This window comes from Notolepis coatsorum (assembly GCF_963971535.1).
Source record: "Notolepis coatsorum genome assembly, chromosome: 4".
NCBI lineage: Eukaryota > Metazoa > Chordata > Actinopteri > Aulopiformes > Paralepididae > Notolepis > Notolepis coatsorum.
Window position 1 is genome coordinate 6,743,208 of NC_140168.1, and position 16,471 is coordinate 6,759,678.

General features: G+C 40.5%; 1 protein-coding gene across 2 annotated transcripts in view; it reads left to right on the forward strand.

Moving 5' to 3' along the window:
• Positions 1-215: 215 nt before the first annotated feature.
• LOC311226882 (EEIG family member 2-like) overlaps positions 216-16,471 on the forward strand; it is a 40,876-nt gene continuing 24,620 nt past the window's right edge. For both annotated transcript variants that reach the window (XM_084312335.1, XM_084312336.1), the window contains exons 1-4: positions 216-437; positions 8,592-8,712; positions 13,752-13,781; positions 15,055-15,171. In XM_084312335.1, the coding sequence (XP_084168461.1) occupies positions 292-437; positions 8,592-8,712; positions 13,752-13,781; positions 15,055-15,171 (414 nt within the window). In that variant the 5' untranslated portion in view covers positions 216-291. The remainder of the gene's footprint in view (positions 438-8,591; positions 8,713-13,751; positions 13,782-15,054; positions 15,172-16,471) is intronic.

The window sequence follows — 16,471 nt, forward strand, 5'->3', positions numbered from 1 at the left end:
AGGGAAAGTGAGCAGCGCGAGCCCGCGGCCGCTGCCTGTGTGGGGTAGGGTATATCTGCAGAGCCGCAAGCCCAACGTCTGGGCGGGGCTTCGTGGCTTGGACTAGGTTTGACTGACGAAGCCCCGCCCAGACGTTGGGCTTGCGGCTCTGCAGATATACCCTATTGCCTGTGTGTGTGTCCTGCAGCGCGTGAGGCGTGAGCTGAGCTCGAGACCTCTGCGATCCACTAACTTCACTTCACTCACGTTAACGGTTTAGTTTAGGATACACACACTACACACACCGCGAACATGTCTTTCATTTTAATGAAGAAGAAGAAGTTCAAGTTTAAAGTAGACTTCGATTTGGACGACCTGTCGTCGGTTCCCTTAGTCAACGGCGTGTTGTTCTGTAAAGTGAGGCTCCTGGACGGCGGCTTCGTAGGGGAGTCTTCACGGTAAGAAACGCTAACTTATTACTATTTATATAGCAGCTAACCGTTACAGCTAGTCGGCTCTATATATGTCGATAAGTTGGCTTGCTAACTAGTTAAATCAAGTTAATGTTGTTGACCGAAAACATTGCTATAAAGTCGTGGTGAAATTTGGTTGTTGTAACTGCAACGGGTATTTATTCTGTTCTAGAGTCGTCTGTTAACCTTCTGTAGTGTGGTAGTGAAAGGGTTAACCTTCTGTAGTGTGGTAGTGAAAGGGTTAACCTTCTGTAGTGTGGTAGTGAAAGGGTTAACCTTCTGTAGTGTGGTAGTGAAGGGTTAACCTTCTGTAGTGTGGTAGTGAAAGGGTTAACCTGCTGTAGTGTGGTAGTGAAAGGGTTAACCTTCTGTAGTGTGGTAGTGAAGGGTTAACCGTCTGTAGTGTGGTAGTGAAAGGTTAACCTTCTGTAGTGTGGCAGTGAAAGGGTTAACCTTCTGTAGTGAAAGGGTTAACCTTCTGTGTATTGTTGCAGTGAAAGGGTTAATGTGTATTGTTGCAGTGAAAGGGTTAACCTTCTGTGTATTGTTGCAGTGAAAGGGTTAACCCTCGGTGTATTGTCGCAGTGAAAGGGTTAACCTTCTGTAGTGTGGCAGTGAAAGGGTTAACCTGCTGTTTTGTGGCAGTGAAAGGGTTAACATTCTGTGTATTGTTGCAGTGAAAGGGTTAAACTTGTATTGATCTTCGTCTCTGTTGACATTTTGTTGTTAAGCATCCATTGTTTGTGTTTGTTTGAGTATCCATGGAGTTTGCTTTGTACTGTGCTGTGAATAAACAGTAAACAGATAACGTGCTTTACATGAAGATGAAGGAAACTATTTGTAGTATTTGTATTTGTATGTATTGGTTTAAAATACAGAGACGGTGCATATTAAGGAACATTTTACTGTAAATATGCCAGTTTGGCCAGGTTGGCTAATTTTCAACTGTAGTCTCTGGGGCAGGTGTCAGCACTACAATAATTAAGACATAGTACAATAATTAAAACACAGTAGGAATCAGTAGGTTACAAATTTATAATACACTAAAATACAAAAAAATAAATACATTAAAAATACATTACAATACATTCACAACCCCTCAGTTAAAATGGTCGCAACCATCTCTCAACCATGATTTTAAGTTAGATTTAAAGTATGTACTGTGGAATGGCAAATTGCTTCATTCAGTGTAGCTCAGTGGTATATAGCCTAGGTAGTTTAGGATGTGTGACCGACCGTATCATTGGGTTCTAGAGTAGACAGTCCTGTGTATAGTAGTTTAAACTTTAATGGCTATATGGCAATAACACTGCCAGGTTTTAAAGTACTTTTGTTTTAAACCATCCACCAAATGGAATTCTTGACAAGAAGATTGCCCACACAGCCTGTTGTTATATTGATTTCTTTTTTTAGATTTTTCATTAATTCAACATTTATTTTTTTATCATATGAGATTATTGAGGATGGACCCTTATTTTTTTTTTAGTAATGCCGAGATTACAACAGGCAGAAAGCAATAAAAACAACAACAAATGAATAACAGAAGCAAAGATAAATCGGACGACAAGACACAAATATTAGCATTGGTTAAAACAATTGGGCTACATTCAAAATCATTAACACTATGGGTGCCGGAGGTTAAATTCATGCTATACCATGGGTTGCCAGCTCTATTTGTCTATGGATAAGTACCCCTTCTTTGCATGGCTATAACTTTTTAAATTCTATTGCTACATTGCCATTATTAGGGCCCATTCAAAGTCCTATATGTATTGTTCATTGTGTAGCAACGTTAAACTTTTTCATTCACATATTCATAGTAAAGTATGGTCTAATGTATAAGTATGTTTTCATCTCTTTCTGCAGCTTTCTCCAGAACGTGATCTATAGCCCCAAATGCATTATATTGATGATGAAATACAGTTTGATGGCAATCGGGGCGATATAAAAAATTTCAATTGGACGTACTTCTAGAATGATCTACGTATGATCTGATGATGACCGGATGGGCGGGGGATCGTTTATAATTCCGTGGGCAGCGTTATATCATTCATCTAGTGTGGGTCATATGTTCATCATAACAGTTTATATGGAACACGTTCAAGAATAACGCTGAATCTCACCGGATCTTCCTCGCGCCGTTGGACGATCAGCGTGGTGTAGACCGTTTTCGATTATGGGATGTTTATCCTGATGAACCATTTCCAGCTTGTATAATACTATATACGTCCAAATCATGTTGTTTATCGAGTTATGTTGTTTATCGAGTTATTGGCAATGGATCGCTATTATATTGTGACGAGCCAGAGTCCCGGGACATGTACCGAGTGCCCGGAAGTAATATGGCCGACCAGCACAACCTCCATAGTACTTCCTGTTTGGCGATTGCGCCGATCGGCCACCCGATGGCGCTCCTGAACCGCCAGAGAGCTCAGTGGGTCCTCCTGGTGGATCTCAGGCCAGCGGAGGGGAAATATGAATCCGATCACAGATTTTTGAAATATTGATATTAAAGGATAACTCCACTTTTTTTTTTAAATTAGCTTATTTAACATCTTCCCTGGAGTTAGACAAGAAGATGCATACCTTTTTTGTCTCTGTGCGTGCATTTTAGCTTTGGGAATAGACGCTCCGTTAGCATAGCTTAGCTTCATCACTGGAAGTGGGGGAGGACAGTAGCCTTACAGTGCCTTACAGTGTATTGCAAGGTCTGACATTGACCAAACTTGATATGCATGACCTTGGTGGGCTCTAGGTCAACTCCTGAAAAGGGGGTCAATGTCAGACCTTGCAATCAAAAGTTAGGGGCACACTGAAATTATGGCAAGGGTTATTAGCCCCCTAACTTTTGATTGCAAAGTCTGACATTGACCCCCTTTTCAGGAGTTGACCTAGAGCCCACCAAGGTCATGCATATCAAGTTTTCTCAATGTCAGACCTTGCAATACACTGTAAGGCACTGTAAGGCTACTGTCCTCCCCCACTTCCAGTGATGAAGCTAAGCTATGCTAACGGAGCGTCTATTCCCAAAGCTAAAATGCACGCACAGAGACAAAAAAGGTATGCATCTTCTTGTCTAACTCCAGGGAAGATGTTAAATAAGCTAATTTAAAAAAAAAGTGGAGTTATCCTTTAAAGACGCTGTAAAGCGTCCTTCGGCAACTTGAGCATGGCCGGGAATGACGCTGTAAAGCGTTTCCCGGCAGTTAAAGTGTTAACATGCAAAATACATTGTCCCAGGGTGACCAGAGAGTCGACATTTAAAGAGCTTTGTAGTTTATTCCATGATGAGCAAGCTAGAGCACAAAAGCTAAAAGCAGGCTTCCTGAGTTTGGAATTGAGGAGGAACATGTAGTGTAATCCAGTCCTGAGAGAAGGGTTGATGAGGAACAACATGTAGTGTAATCCAGTCCTGAGAGAAGGGTTGATGAGGAACAACATGTAGTGTAATCCAGTCCTGAGAGAAGGTTTGATGAGGAACAACATGTAGTGTAATCCAGTCCTGAGAGAAGGGTTGATGAGGAACAACATGTAGTGTAATCCAGTCCTGAGAGAAGGTTTGATGAGGAACAACATGTAGTGTAATCCAGTCCTGAGAGCAGGGTTGATGAGGAACATGTTGTGTAATCCAGTCCTGAGAGCAGGTTTGATGAGGAACAACATGTAGTGTAATCCAGTCCTGAGAGCAGGTTTGATGAGGAACAACATGTAGTGTAATCCAGTCCTGAGAGCAGGTTTGATGAGGAACATGTCGTGTAATCCAGTCCTGAGAGCAGGGTTGATGAGGAACAACATGTAGTGTAATCCAGTCCTGAGAGCAGGTTTGATGAGGAACATGTTGTGTAATCCAGTCCTGAGAGCAGGGTTGATGAGGAACAACATGTAGTGTAATCCAGTCCTGAGAGCAGGGTTGATGAGGAACAACATGTAGTGTAATCCAGTCCTGAGAGCAGGGTTGATGAGGAACATGTCGTGTAATCCAGTCCTGAGAGCAGGGTTGATGAGGAACAACATGTAGTGTAATCCAGTCCTATAGTTTCTGTTATGATCTCTGGTAAACAGTACTGTATATTTGTATATCTTGTATGTCATAAATGTATAACAGTACTGTATGTCATGCATGTCGTAAATGTCATGATATATATCTGACCTGTATATCTGTATGTGTTGTGTATGTCATAAATGTCATTATCAATTGAAAATGGGGTATTGACTTTGACTTTTAACATGTGTCTATAGTGTCAGACACTAATTGTAATGTTAAAAACGGATACTGCTAGTGAAATTCTACCATGCCTCAATGTATCAATTTTAAACATACACTAAATGTTAATGTTAGAAATGTTAATTTCCATTATTTCCACCATGTGCAACATTTCCTAAGAACAGCAATGTCCATTCTATCAACTCCAAATCTGTGCTATGAGCTCAATTCTCCCGGTGCATGCAGAAGTAGAATTGCTGTCTTGTTTTGGATGAATGAGTAGAAATGAAAAACGGAAATCTTGTTTTATCAAAGTAGTTTTGACATGTGATGTAGATAAAGATATTGTTTCATTGTGTATTGATTAACTTTACATTTGCGCTTCATTAATTTACAAAAGTTATACTGGCACATGGGTCTAGTACAGCAATGGATTATGGGTTAAAGCAGTGCCAATGTAAGACTGACTTTACATTAAACGAATGACAATAATATAGTATAAAGTAGGGTATTATTTGGACTAAATAATGGTGTTGTCTCACCCTACTCGCATGTTGAGGGAGAGCACCATACGTTATACACTGAGAAACCACGGCTGAGAGTGAGCTCTCCGGGAACAACCCCACTTTTGCCAGACAGTTTTTTCTGCAACCGTCTTCCGTTTTGACTTCCTGTGCTAACATTCTAATCTTCAGTGCTGCCACCTGTCGTCACGGAGGGGAATTGCAGCCATTTTGTATACATTAAAAAAAATGGGAAAATACGGGAACATTTTTTAACGGGAGGACGGCGGGAGAGAAGGCTGAGGAGGTGGGCGGGGGAGGATCCTGAACCTGGGATGATGTGGAGCTGACCTTGAGTGGCGGGTGGAGGAGGAGAAGGGAAAGTGAGCAGCGCGAGCCAGCGGCTGCCTGTGTGTGTGTGTCCTGCAGCGCGTGAGCTGAGCTCGAGACCTCTGTGATCTACTAACTTCACTCACGTTAACGGTTTAGTTTAGGATACACACTACACTACACACACCGCAAACATGTCTTTCATTTTAATGAAGAAGAAGAAGAAGTTCAAGTTTAAAGTCGACTTCTTTTTGGACGACCTGTCGTCGGTTCCCTTAGTCAACGGCGTGTTGTTCTGTAAAGTGATGCTCCTGGACGGTGGCTTTGTCGGAGAGTCTTCACGGTAAGAAATGTTAACTTATTACTATATATATTGCAGCTAACCGTTACAGCTAACGTTAGTCGGCTATATATGTTAATAATAAGTTGGCTTGCTAACTAATTAAATCAAGTTAATGTTGTTGACCCAAAACATTGCTATAAAGTCGTGGTGAAGTTTGGTTGTCTAGGGATGGGTACAGAATTCTGTACTTTTAAAGGTACTTACCGAAACACGTCGGTACTACTGACTGAGTATCGATTCACGTGAGATACAGAAAAATAAAAATGTAATTTTTTTTACATTTTTTTTACACTTTTTTTTCCTTCATGTCAACGTTCACACGCACAATATACGCTTACCTAGGATTTGACTTGATTCAACAACAAAGCAGTGTCGGGGCAATGGCAAGCCGAAAACGGTCGAAAGTGTAGTTATTTGAAGTTTGGATATTTTTTTCATGACTGAGGTAGGTCGATTATATTTTTAGAGACTAAAGTACAGAAAAAAGGTACCATTGGGTACCGGTATCAATTCACAGGTACCGGTACCGTATCGGTTCAAATGTGAAAGGTACCCATCCCTAGTTGTAACTGCACGGGTATTCGTTCTAGATTCTAGAGTCGTCCTTTTCAGCGATTAAACGTGTATTGATTGATCTTAGTCTGTTGACATTTAGTTAAGCATCCATTGTTTGTGTTTGAGTATCCATGGAGTTCCCTTTGTACCGTGCTGTGAATAAGTAAACTGATTGATTGATTGAAAACTTTATTAACAGATTGCAGAATGGGTACAATACAGTACGGCTCAATACACACAATTGTTAAGGGCATGCAGACCAGAGAAAGACTTTCGTCTTGTTTACATCAGGGTCCCCCATTTTCAATTCATCATAAGATAACGTGCTTTACATGAAGACGAAGGAAACTGTTTGTAGTATGTACTGTGTATGTACTATACTTTATATATTTTTAATCTATTCTATTCTACAATTTTATTGCACTGCACTATTGCACCATTTTACTGTATTTGATCTTACTCTTTTTATTATTGTCTATTTAAAACTGAATCAAACCATAAACAAGGTGGCCTGTTGGGATGTTAGATCCTAATGTAAAAAACTGTGATTGTATATGTCTGCACTTTATGTCTGCACTTTATGCCTGTCTTTTTTCTGTTGTGAAGCACTTTGAGCTGCAGTTTCTGTATGAAAGGTGCTATACAAATAAAGTGTATTATTATTACTGTTGAATGGCAAATTGCTTCATTCAGTGTAGCTCAGTGGTATAATATAACCTAGGTAGTTTAGGATGTGCGCCCGTATCATTGGGTTCTAGACAGCCCTTTTTTTGAGGTTTGAGGAGGAACATGTGTAATCCAGTCCTGAGAGCAGTTTTGATGAGCTCCTACGTTGAAATCTAGGAGTGCTAACTCTTGTGGTAAATTTAATTCTCATCTCAGGTCATCATCATTTATCATTCACATCATTCACTAAGTGCTGTTCATTTGTTATACACACTGAAGGAGACCAAGAGCAGAACAAGAACAGCTAAGTAACCAAGCCCCCTCCTAATGTACAGTTTCCTCCAGCGCCTAATGTACAGTTTCCTCCCCCTCCTAATGTACAGTTTCTGTTAGGATCTCTGGTAAACAGTACTGTATATTTGTATATCTTGTATGTCATAAATGTAACAGTACTGTATGTCATGTATGTCGTAAATGTCATGATATATATCTATATATATATATAGAGATATATATCTATATATATATAAGCAGATGTATGTCATTAGGAATTGCAAACGGGGGACCCTGATGTAAACAAGACGAAAGTCTTTCTCTGGTCTGCATCCCCTTAACAATGGACCTATCTCAAACCCTGCCCTCTTTTCTTGACTCAAACTTCAAACTTTGTCCGAGGTAAGCGACAGTTGTGATTGGAGGATCAAGAAAAGAGGCCAGGGTTTGAGATAGGTCCATTGTGTGTATTGAGCCGTACTGTATTGTTGTACCCATTCTGCAATCTGTTAATCAATCAATCCATGCATTGTAATTAGAGCACAGCCCGGTTGATTCCCCTTCCCCCATGGGGCCCAACGTCATATAGCTAACCAAGCCAGCGGTTGGCTATATAGACGGCTTGTGTAGATTCAAGTCAGCCGCTGGCTAACCCCTGGACGACTGGGAGACAGGGGCACTTAAATGACTCACTCTGGAAAAATGGACACGCAGATGCTGTAGCTATAGCTAGTGCCAACTTACTAGCAACGGTTTTCAATCCCCCCACATGTGTTCCCTATGGTAACCACTTGCATTTTCCAGTTATTCAAAACATTCTGCTCGTACGCACACTACAACTACTTGTTTTTTTCTAGTCTATTCTACTCAATGCGCATATCATTTATTGTCTGTACAGTCTGTCCCTTCTTGACCAAATACAAGACGTTTTTCCCTTTCACTGCCACACGGTTAACTGTCTGTAGTGTGATAGTAAAGGGTTAACCTTCTGTAGTGTGGTCGTGAAAGGGTTATCCCTTTGTCGTGTGGCAGTGAAAGGGTTAACCTTCCGTGTTGTCGCAGCAGGGTTAAAACTGTGAGTTACCCCAGTGGTTGTTAGAGACTAAAAGGTGTGAAGCCAGAATGTAGCACTTCTGTGTGTGAGTGCATCATTGAAAATGGTAGCTCTTTATTTTTTAGTGTATATATACACGCGTGTTTGTTTGTTTGTTTGTTTCTACGTCGTACAGGCCACTTGAATACATTTGTTTTTGTTTTTCTCCCAGGGAGCCGGTCCAAGCTAACAGCGTGTGCTGGAAGAAGAGGTTCTCCTTCCTGTGTAAGATGAGCGCCAACGCCGGTACAGGTGTCCTGGACCCCTGCGTGTGCCGGGTGTCCGTGCGCAAGGTACTGTGCCATGTTGACATGACGGTATACAAGAGACTCATGTCGGCGGGTTTCACCAGCCACTTTCCCCCACAGCAAAGCCAACTAGAGCTGAAAGGATATTGACGTTTACATTTAGTAATTTAGCTGAAACGCTTTTATCAAAAAGCGACTTACAAGTTCTGTACGACAGGTCATCAGGAAGGGCACAACTCTTATCAGCTGAGTAACAATGTTCATCAAAGTGTTGAGTGCTACAGTGTAGGTTAGTTTATTAGGACGAGTGCATGACAGTAAGGTTAGTTAGGGTTAGATTTTTTTCTTTTTTTTCTCCCTCATTTCAGATAATGGTTGAAGAAGTGCGTCTTTAGTCGACGGCGACAGATTGGACGGGTTTCGGCTGTCCTAACTGGGGTGGGCAGTTCATTCCACCATTGTGGGGCATGAACGTTACCTGTTTATTAAGCAGATATTGCAATCTACTAGTGATGCACGATATATCGGCCACGATATAATATCGGCCGATATGGCAGTTTTTTTTACCCATCGGTATCGGTCCGATATCAAGATAGGGCCGATATGATTTTTTTTAAATGATCATAAAAAAGTTTTTTCTATACAGAGATATCGACATCGGTAAATATCGGTATTGGCCAGAACAGCAATATTAATATCGGTATCGGCCACAATTTTCACATCGGTGCATCACTACAATCTACTTATCCCAAGCCTCGCGGCGCGCCCCTCTTTTGTTTGATGAGGGAAGTAACAGAATGTGGGTCAAGGAAAAGAGGGTGGGTTTGAAATGGGTCAATTGTGATATGACTCACAACAAATATAATTTTGTATGGTCTAATAGTAGTCTCCTGGGCCCTCATGCATCAACGTGTTCTACGCACAGATCTGTGCGTAACCCGTGCGTACGATCATTTCTAAGCAAAGAGTGGGATTCATCAACTTCAACTTGAACTTGACTTCGTGCTTACATCTACGCACATTTCGGACCTGGCGTACCTCGCGCCCAGTGGTAGAATATATTATTACAACAAGGAAATGAGCTTCTGTGCATAATAACACTGGATGTTCTATGAACCGTAGTTCATTATAGTTCATTGTAAAATAGCAACAGTAGTGTAATTATGGTCAAAACCCTATAAATAGCATTTGGAATAATAGATCTTTCTCTCAGAATGAATGCAGCATGTCATATATGTTACGATGAATTGAAAATGGGGGACCCTGATGTAAACAAGACGAAAGTCTTTCTCTGGTCTGCATCCCCTTAACAATTGTATGTATTGAGCTGTACTGTACTGTACCCATTCTGCAATCTGTTAATAAAGTTCTCATTCATTCATTCATTCATGGTTTATATAGCGTTATCGGAATATACGGGGTGTAGGCTACTGACTGACTGCGCTCCGCGTAGCTTGATTGATTGATTGAAAAGTTTATTAACAGATTGCAGAATGGGTACAGTACAGTACAGCTCAGTACATACAATTGTTAATTGGGGATGCAGACCAACTTTCGTCCTGTTTACATCAGGGTCCCCCATTTTCAATTCATCATAAATCATAAAGCTCAACTCGTTATTATTTTGCGCACAGACCGCCGAAACACGGGAACGTTTTGATTATATTTAAAAGGCTTTACGTTAAACGAAACAAGTGGAATTTCGAAGCTGTAAGCAGAATAAGTCATGAATATAGTGTTCTTCCCCCTTTTTACTGTACAAGAAAGAATAGAAAACGCATTGCAATGACACCATGCAGATAGTGGACAGACTATATGATGGAATTCAAGTTCATGTATTGAAAGGCAGGATACATCATACATGCAGTGAGATTCATTGTTCTTGTATATGCTCTCGTATTATATTGTTTATATAGGCTACCCAATACTGACATCAAAATAGATTGTAGTAGTATGCCTCTAGAAATCATGCAGCAGGTAGAAAATTGACGGGAGATCCATCGCGATTTGGAATAGAATTGAGGAGAACTTTAATCCGTGGGTATTAATCAAACAACACGGGAAAAGGCAGTCATATTCCAGCGCGGTCTTTATTAGCCGACAACAAAATAGATGCCTCTAAAAATCATATAGCCAATCGAACACAACTAATAAAGGCATTCATATTGTACAGCACGGTTATAATGACACACAACACAACCAACGCCAAACAGTGGTCAACGAACGGTCTTTATTAGTATTTTGAGCTGTCCAGGCAGAATTGCAGCAATGGTCTTAGGGAGCCGTTGATATCTGACATCACCGTTTACAAATCCGCCTTTTATTTATCCACCTCCGTTACGAGGACCTCCACCTCGGTGTCTGTGTGTGTAGTTTCTCTTTTTCGTTCGCTTTGCCATCCTCCAACATTCCACGCACAGGGATTCCCTCATGGTATTTGAAGGGGAGGGCCTGACCATATTTGGTTGGTCGGGGCGGTTTTGGTATGCAAATACGTGAAAGCGTGCACGAGCTGCGGCGCAGGGCCAAGGTGGGATTCATCATGACAGGTGTGCGTAGAGCCTGCTTACGCACGTGTGATGAATGCCGACTTCCCTGTGCGTGCGCTAGTTCTAAATTCCATGCTTACGTGTGGAAGTAGGTCAAGGTCAAAGTCCACGTTGATGAATGAGGGCCCTGGTATTAGCCTGTATGGACCTACCTACTATTCCTGATTGTGGCTGAGCCACATCGACCAGACATTCTCTGTTATTAAGCATACTGTATGTATAAAGAATATATTTAAAGTCTTCAATATAGCGGCAATATTGCGTCCTTTCATATTGTGATAATATGAACTTGATATGTTGTTCAGTCGTGGAGCCTGCTTAACCTTCTGTATTGTCGCAGTGAAAGGGTTAACCTTCTGTATTGTCGCGGTGAAAGGGTTAACCCTTTGGTAGTGTGGTAGTAAAATGGTTAACTTTCTGTATTGTCGCAGTGAAAGGGTTAACCTTCTGTATTGTCGCAGTGAAAGGGTTAACCCGCTGTATCGTCGCCGTGAAAGGATTAACCTTTTGTTGTGTGGCAGTGAAAGGGTTAACCTGCTGTATCGTCACGGTGAAAGGGTTAACCCTTTGGTAGTGCTGGTAGTGAAAGGGTTAACCTTCTGTATTGTCACAGTGAAAGGGTTAACCCTTTGGCAGTGTGGTAGTGAAAGGGTTAAGTCAAGTGAGGCCTGCGAGAGCAAACTACAAATAGTGTATATAACGTAGGAGCAAATGCACTTGTTTATTTGAAACTTTGAAACAAGTCACGTCATGCGTTCCTTTTATTAATCCCCCCCGGGGAAATGCATGTCTCTCATAGCACCACACAGGCACAGCTGCCAAACATGTAGCTGCCAAATATTTCAAGAGAATCGCAAAAACATTGCGTGGGGAAAAGCGAGCGAGGAGTGAAGGCAGTGTACTAGGGCTGACCTTCGAATTTTCGAAAGAATTATAATTATTTATTTAAAATTTCTTTTTTTTATGTTGTGGGACTTGTACAGCACTTTGTTCAACTTTGTCAGTGCTGTAAAGTTGCTGTAAAGCATGCGGCTCTTTGCACGTCAATGTGTGGCTCTTCCATCCATTAAAAAAATAAAAACGATAGTATTTATTTTTTTATTTGTATTTTTTTTACTTCTTTTTTTTGTTGTATGTCACTCATTCCATAAGGACGTAGAATAAACATTTACAATTTGTTTTTAAATGGTCCATTTGCATGTTCTTGGTATCTGAATCTAGGGACATATGGACCAGTGTCAGAAATAGTGTGTCTGTTATTAGGCTTGAGTAAATTGTAATGAACCAAATGAGAATATCAATTCTATTAAAAAAAAATGTATCTTTGACTGTGAATAACACCATGCTAAAATGTACCAGACCTGAAAAATCTAAGCAAATGAATAAAGGGAAGATGATTAAACAAGGTTTTGTAGATACAGTACTGAATTCTGCCATCTTTTTTATAATGTACATTTCTCCACCATTTTATCGTATTGCAACACCGTTTTTTGCAAGACGTTCACAGAAAGGTAGATAAACTAACTGCCTTCTGTTTTATGGCAATAACGTTCAGGTTTGTGGGAGATAATCCCAAAAAATAAGAGAAATAAAAAAGTAAATCCAGAAGTCAGAAGACTGGGGCTCGTGTGAGCTGGGTAGGGTAGTTTTTCGACATTCGAAAGCCCTGAGTCTTCCTTTAAAAGACTACACTCACTTTTGGCTGTGCCACTTCCTCCTGTCAATATGCGCCGTTTTCCAACTCAATGTCCTGAGATTTCTATAATCTTATATTTCACTAATAACAGTTAAAATCATTGGTAAACAAACGTAATGCTGAAAATATACACTTTTACTGTATATCTCGGGCTTAAGAGGTTAACCCTGTGAGGCCCAAATTAAAAAGACATTAGCAACTTCAGAGGCCAGAGGGTGGGACACATAAATACATTTACTATCAAATAGCATTGTGAGGCTGAACAACATGACCAAATGACTATACATGTGCTTAAACATTTTTAAATAATTCTTTTTTAAATGGCTAAAATTGATTTTGTAATTTTGCAACCATGGGTCTCACAGGGTACCTTTAACCCTGTGAGGCCCAAATAAAAAAGACATTAGCAACTTCAGAGGCCAGAGGGTGAGACCTATAAACACATAAAGGGTGCCGTGACTGAAAAAAAAAGTTGAGAAACGCTGGTATATGGTGTGGCTCTTAGTCTCTGACTGGTTGGCCACCCCTGTCTTAGACAAACAAAACACTTTCATGAAATATTCTAAGCCGTCATTTGAGGCTTTATAAAAGCAGCACAATGAACACAAATCTGTCAGTGCCGAGTCCGACCTCATCTTAAATTACAAACAGCATTGCTTGTTGTAATTAACAAAAGAGAGGCAGAGTTGATTTTGCAACGGAAAAAAAAGATTTTCGAATTTTATTTTCCCATTTCGAATCCCATGCCCATCGAACGAAGCTTTATTGTATTTAAGACAGCCCTACGGTGTACAGTATGGGACCTCACTAACGTCTTGTTTTTGTCTTGTCGTTTGCAGGAAACGAAGGGTGGAAAGACCTTTACAAAGGTAACGTTGCCCTCTTGAATGCTGCCTGGCATGTATTTAGCTGAAGTACACAAAGGCTATTGGGACAATCTTATCACAGTGTTGATATGACAACAATACCCTGGCTCCAAGGATACTGGCTCTGTCATGTCACTTACCGTGCAGAATGTTTTTATTACTATAGTTTCCGGCCTTTGGTTAATGATTGTTGTGAAACAAAACTTTCAGCATGTTAAACAATAACACACACACACACAATAGGCAGTCTATCTTGGTTATTGGTTATTGTACTGCATAGTTCCTATTCCAGATACCAGGGTTCGCACAAGGTCCTTGAAGTGCTTAAAGTGCTTGATTTTTTACCAAAAAGAAAGTCAAGGCCTGGAATTCCTTAAACAGCAAATTTTCTAACATGGTGCTTAAAAAGTCCTTGAAATTCAAATCAACCATTTGCATTGAAAGCTTTGTTCATCCATGATAAAACATTTCTGACTCAAGAAATATATATATTTTTTATCCACTTTTTCTCCTTATTTTTCTCCCATCCCAATTTTGTATTGCCAATTCTCCCCTCCCCTGTCTTGAACGTTGCTAGACTATGCCTCCCACTGGTCGGCTGTAGTGAGGATAGAAGCCTTGCATCACGTGTCCCCTCCAGTACACGATAAGGCTGTCCCCGAAGAACCCTGTTTTTGGGATTCGAACTTCGTCAGGGTTTTTTCGAACGAACGTTCAAACCTTCGATTTTAATTAAAAATTTTTTTTATAATATATATATATTTTTTTTACTATCCTCAAACTAAATCCTCAATTTGAATAAAGTGATTAATCTGATTAAATTAGTCTTTTCTTTTATTAAATCAACTTTCCAGACCCAGCCCAGGGAGAAGCCCCAGCCCAACTAAATCAACTTTCTTTAATGAATATAACTCATCAGTTTCTTTTAATACTATAATATTAGTGTAGCCTAATCTTTATCTGCAACTGTGAAGAAAAACCCCATTGGTTTAAACAGAATTAATAGAAAAAAATATATATAAACAAATATGTATTTAATAATTTTTTTTTATAAATATATATATTTTTTAAAATAAAAAAACGAAGGTTCGAACGTCCGTTCGGAAAAACCCTGACGAAGTTCGAATCCCAAAAACAGGCTTCGGGGACAGCCTTAGTACACAGTGTGTGCAGGACTGGACAAGGTTAATACCTGCTACTGCTGATTCACATAAACCTGTAATGAACCTATAATGAACTGAGGGGCCTTGTCTTTTCCCCTTGCTCCCCTGTGCAGCTGGGCTTTGCTGACTTAAACCTGTCTGAGTTCGCTGGGTCTGGCGGCACCACGCGGCGCTGTCTGCTCGAGGGATACGATACCAAGAACACCAGGCAGGATAACTCCATCCTCAAGGTATAGTTATTATTTATTATTTACATTTACATTTAGTCATTTAGCTGAAACGCTTTTATCCAAAGCGACTTACAAGTTCTGTACGACAAGTCATCAGGAAGGAAGGGCACAACTCTATCAGCTGAGTAACAATGTTCATCAAAGTGTTGAGTGCTACAGTGTGGGTTAGTTTATTAGGACACGTGCATGACAGTAAGGTTAGTCAGGGTTAGATTTCATTTTTAAAATAATTTTTTTTTTAATTTAAGATAATGGTTGAAGAAGTCAACGTCTTTAGTCAACGGCGAAAGATTGGACGGGTTTCGGCTCCTAACTGGGGTGGGTACGTAGTTCATTCCACCATTGTGGGGCAAGGACTGAGAATAGGCGACTTCTCTTGACCCTCCCGGAGCTCGGATAGGAGTGGGACTGAGATGGCCAGAAGATGCAGAGAGTAGGGGTCTTGAGGGTGTGTAGTTGGAGACCATTGACCGGAGGTAGGCGGGAGCGGTTCCCTTTGCCGCACGGTATGCCAGGTCGAGGGCCTTGAAGCGGATTCGTGCAGCAATGGGGAGCCAGTGCAGGTCCCTAAGAAGTGGGGTGACATGGGCCGACTTCGGTAGGTTTGAGATCAGGCAGGCTGCTATTATAAAGATACCAAGACCACCAGACAGGATAACTCCATCCTCAAGGTATAGTTATTATTTATTATAAAGATACCAAGACCACCAGACAGGATAATTCCACCCTCAAGGTATAGTTATTATTTATTATAAAGATACCAAGACCACCAGACAGGATAACTCCATCCTCAAGGTATAGTTATTATTTATTATAAAGATACCAAGACCACCAGACAGGATAACTCCATCCTCAAAGTATAGTTATTATTTATTATAAAGATACCAAGAACACCAGACAGGATAACTTTACCCTCAAGGTATAGTTATTATTTATTATAAAGATACCAAGACCACCAGACAGGATAACTCCATCCTCAACGTATAGTTATTATTTATTATAAAGATACCAAGAACACCAGACAGGATAACTTTACCCTCAACGTATAGTTATTATAAAGATACCAAGACCACCAGACAGGATAACTCCAGTTATTATTTATTATAAAGTAGGGATGCTCGATATTGGCTTTTTTACCGATACCGATATACCGATATTGTCCAACTCTTAATTTCCGATACCGATATCAACCGATATCACATTTTAATGCCGATATCGGCCGATAATATCGGTAGGCAGATAATATCGGACATCCATATTATAAAGGGTTTCTCCAGGATCTTCCATCGGGAGCAGTAGA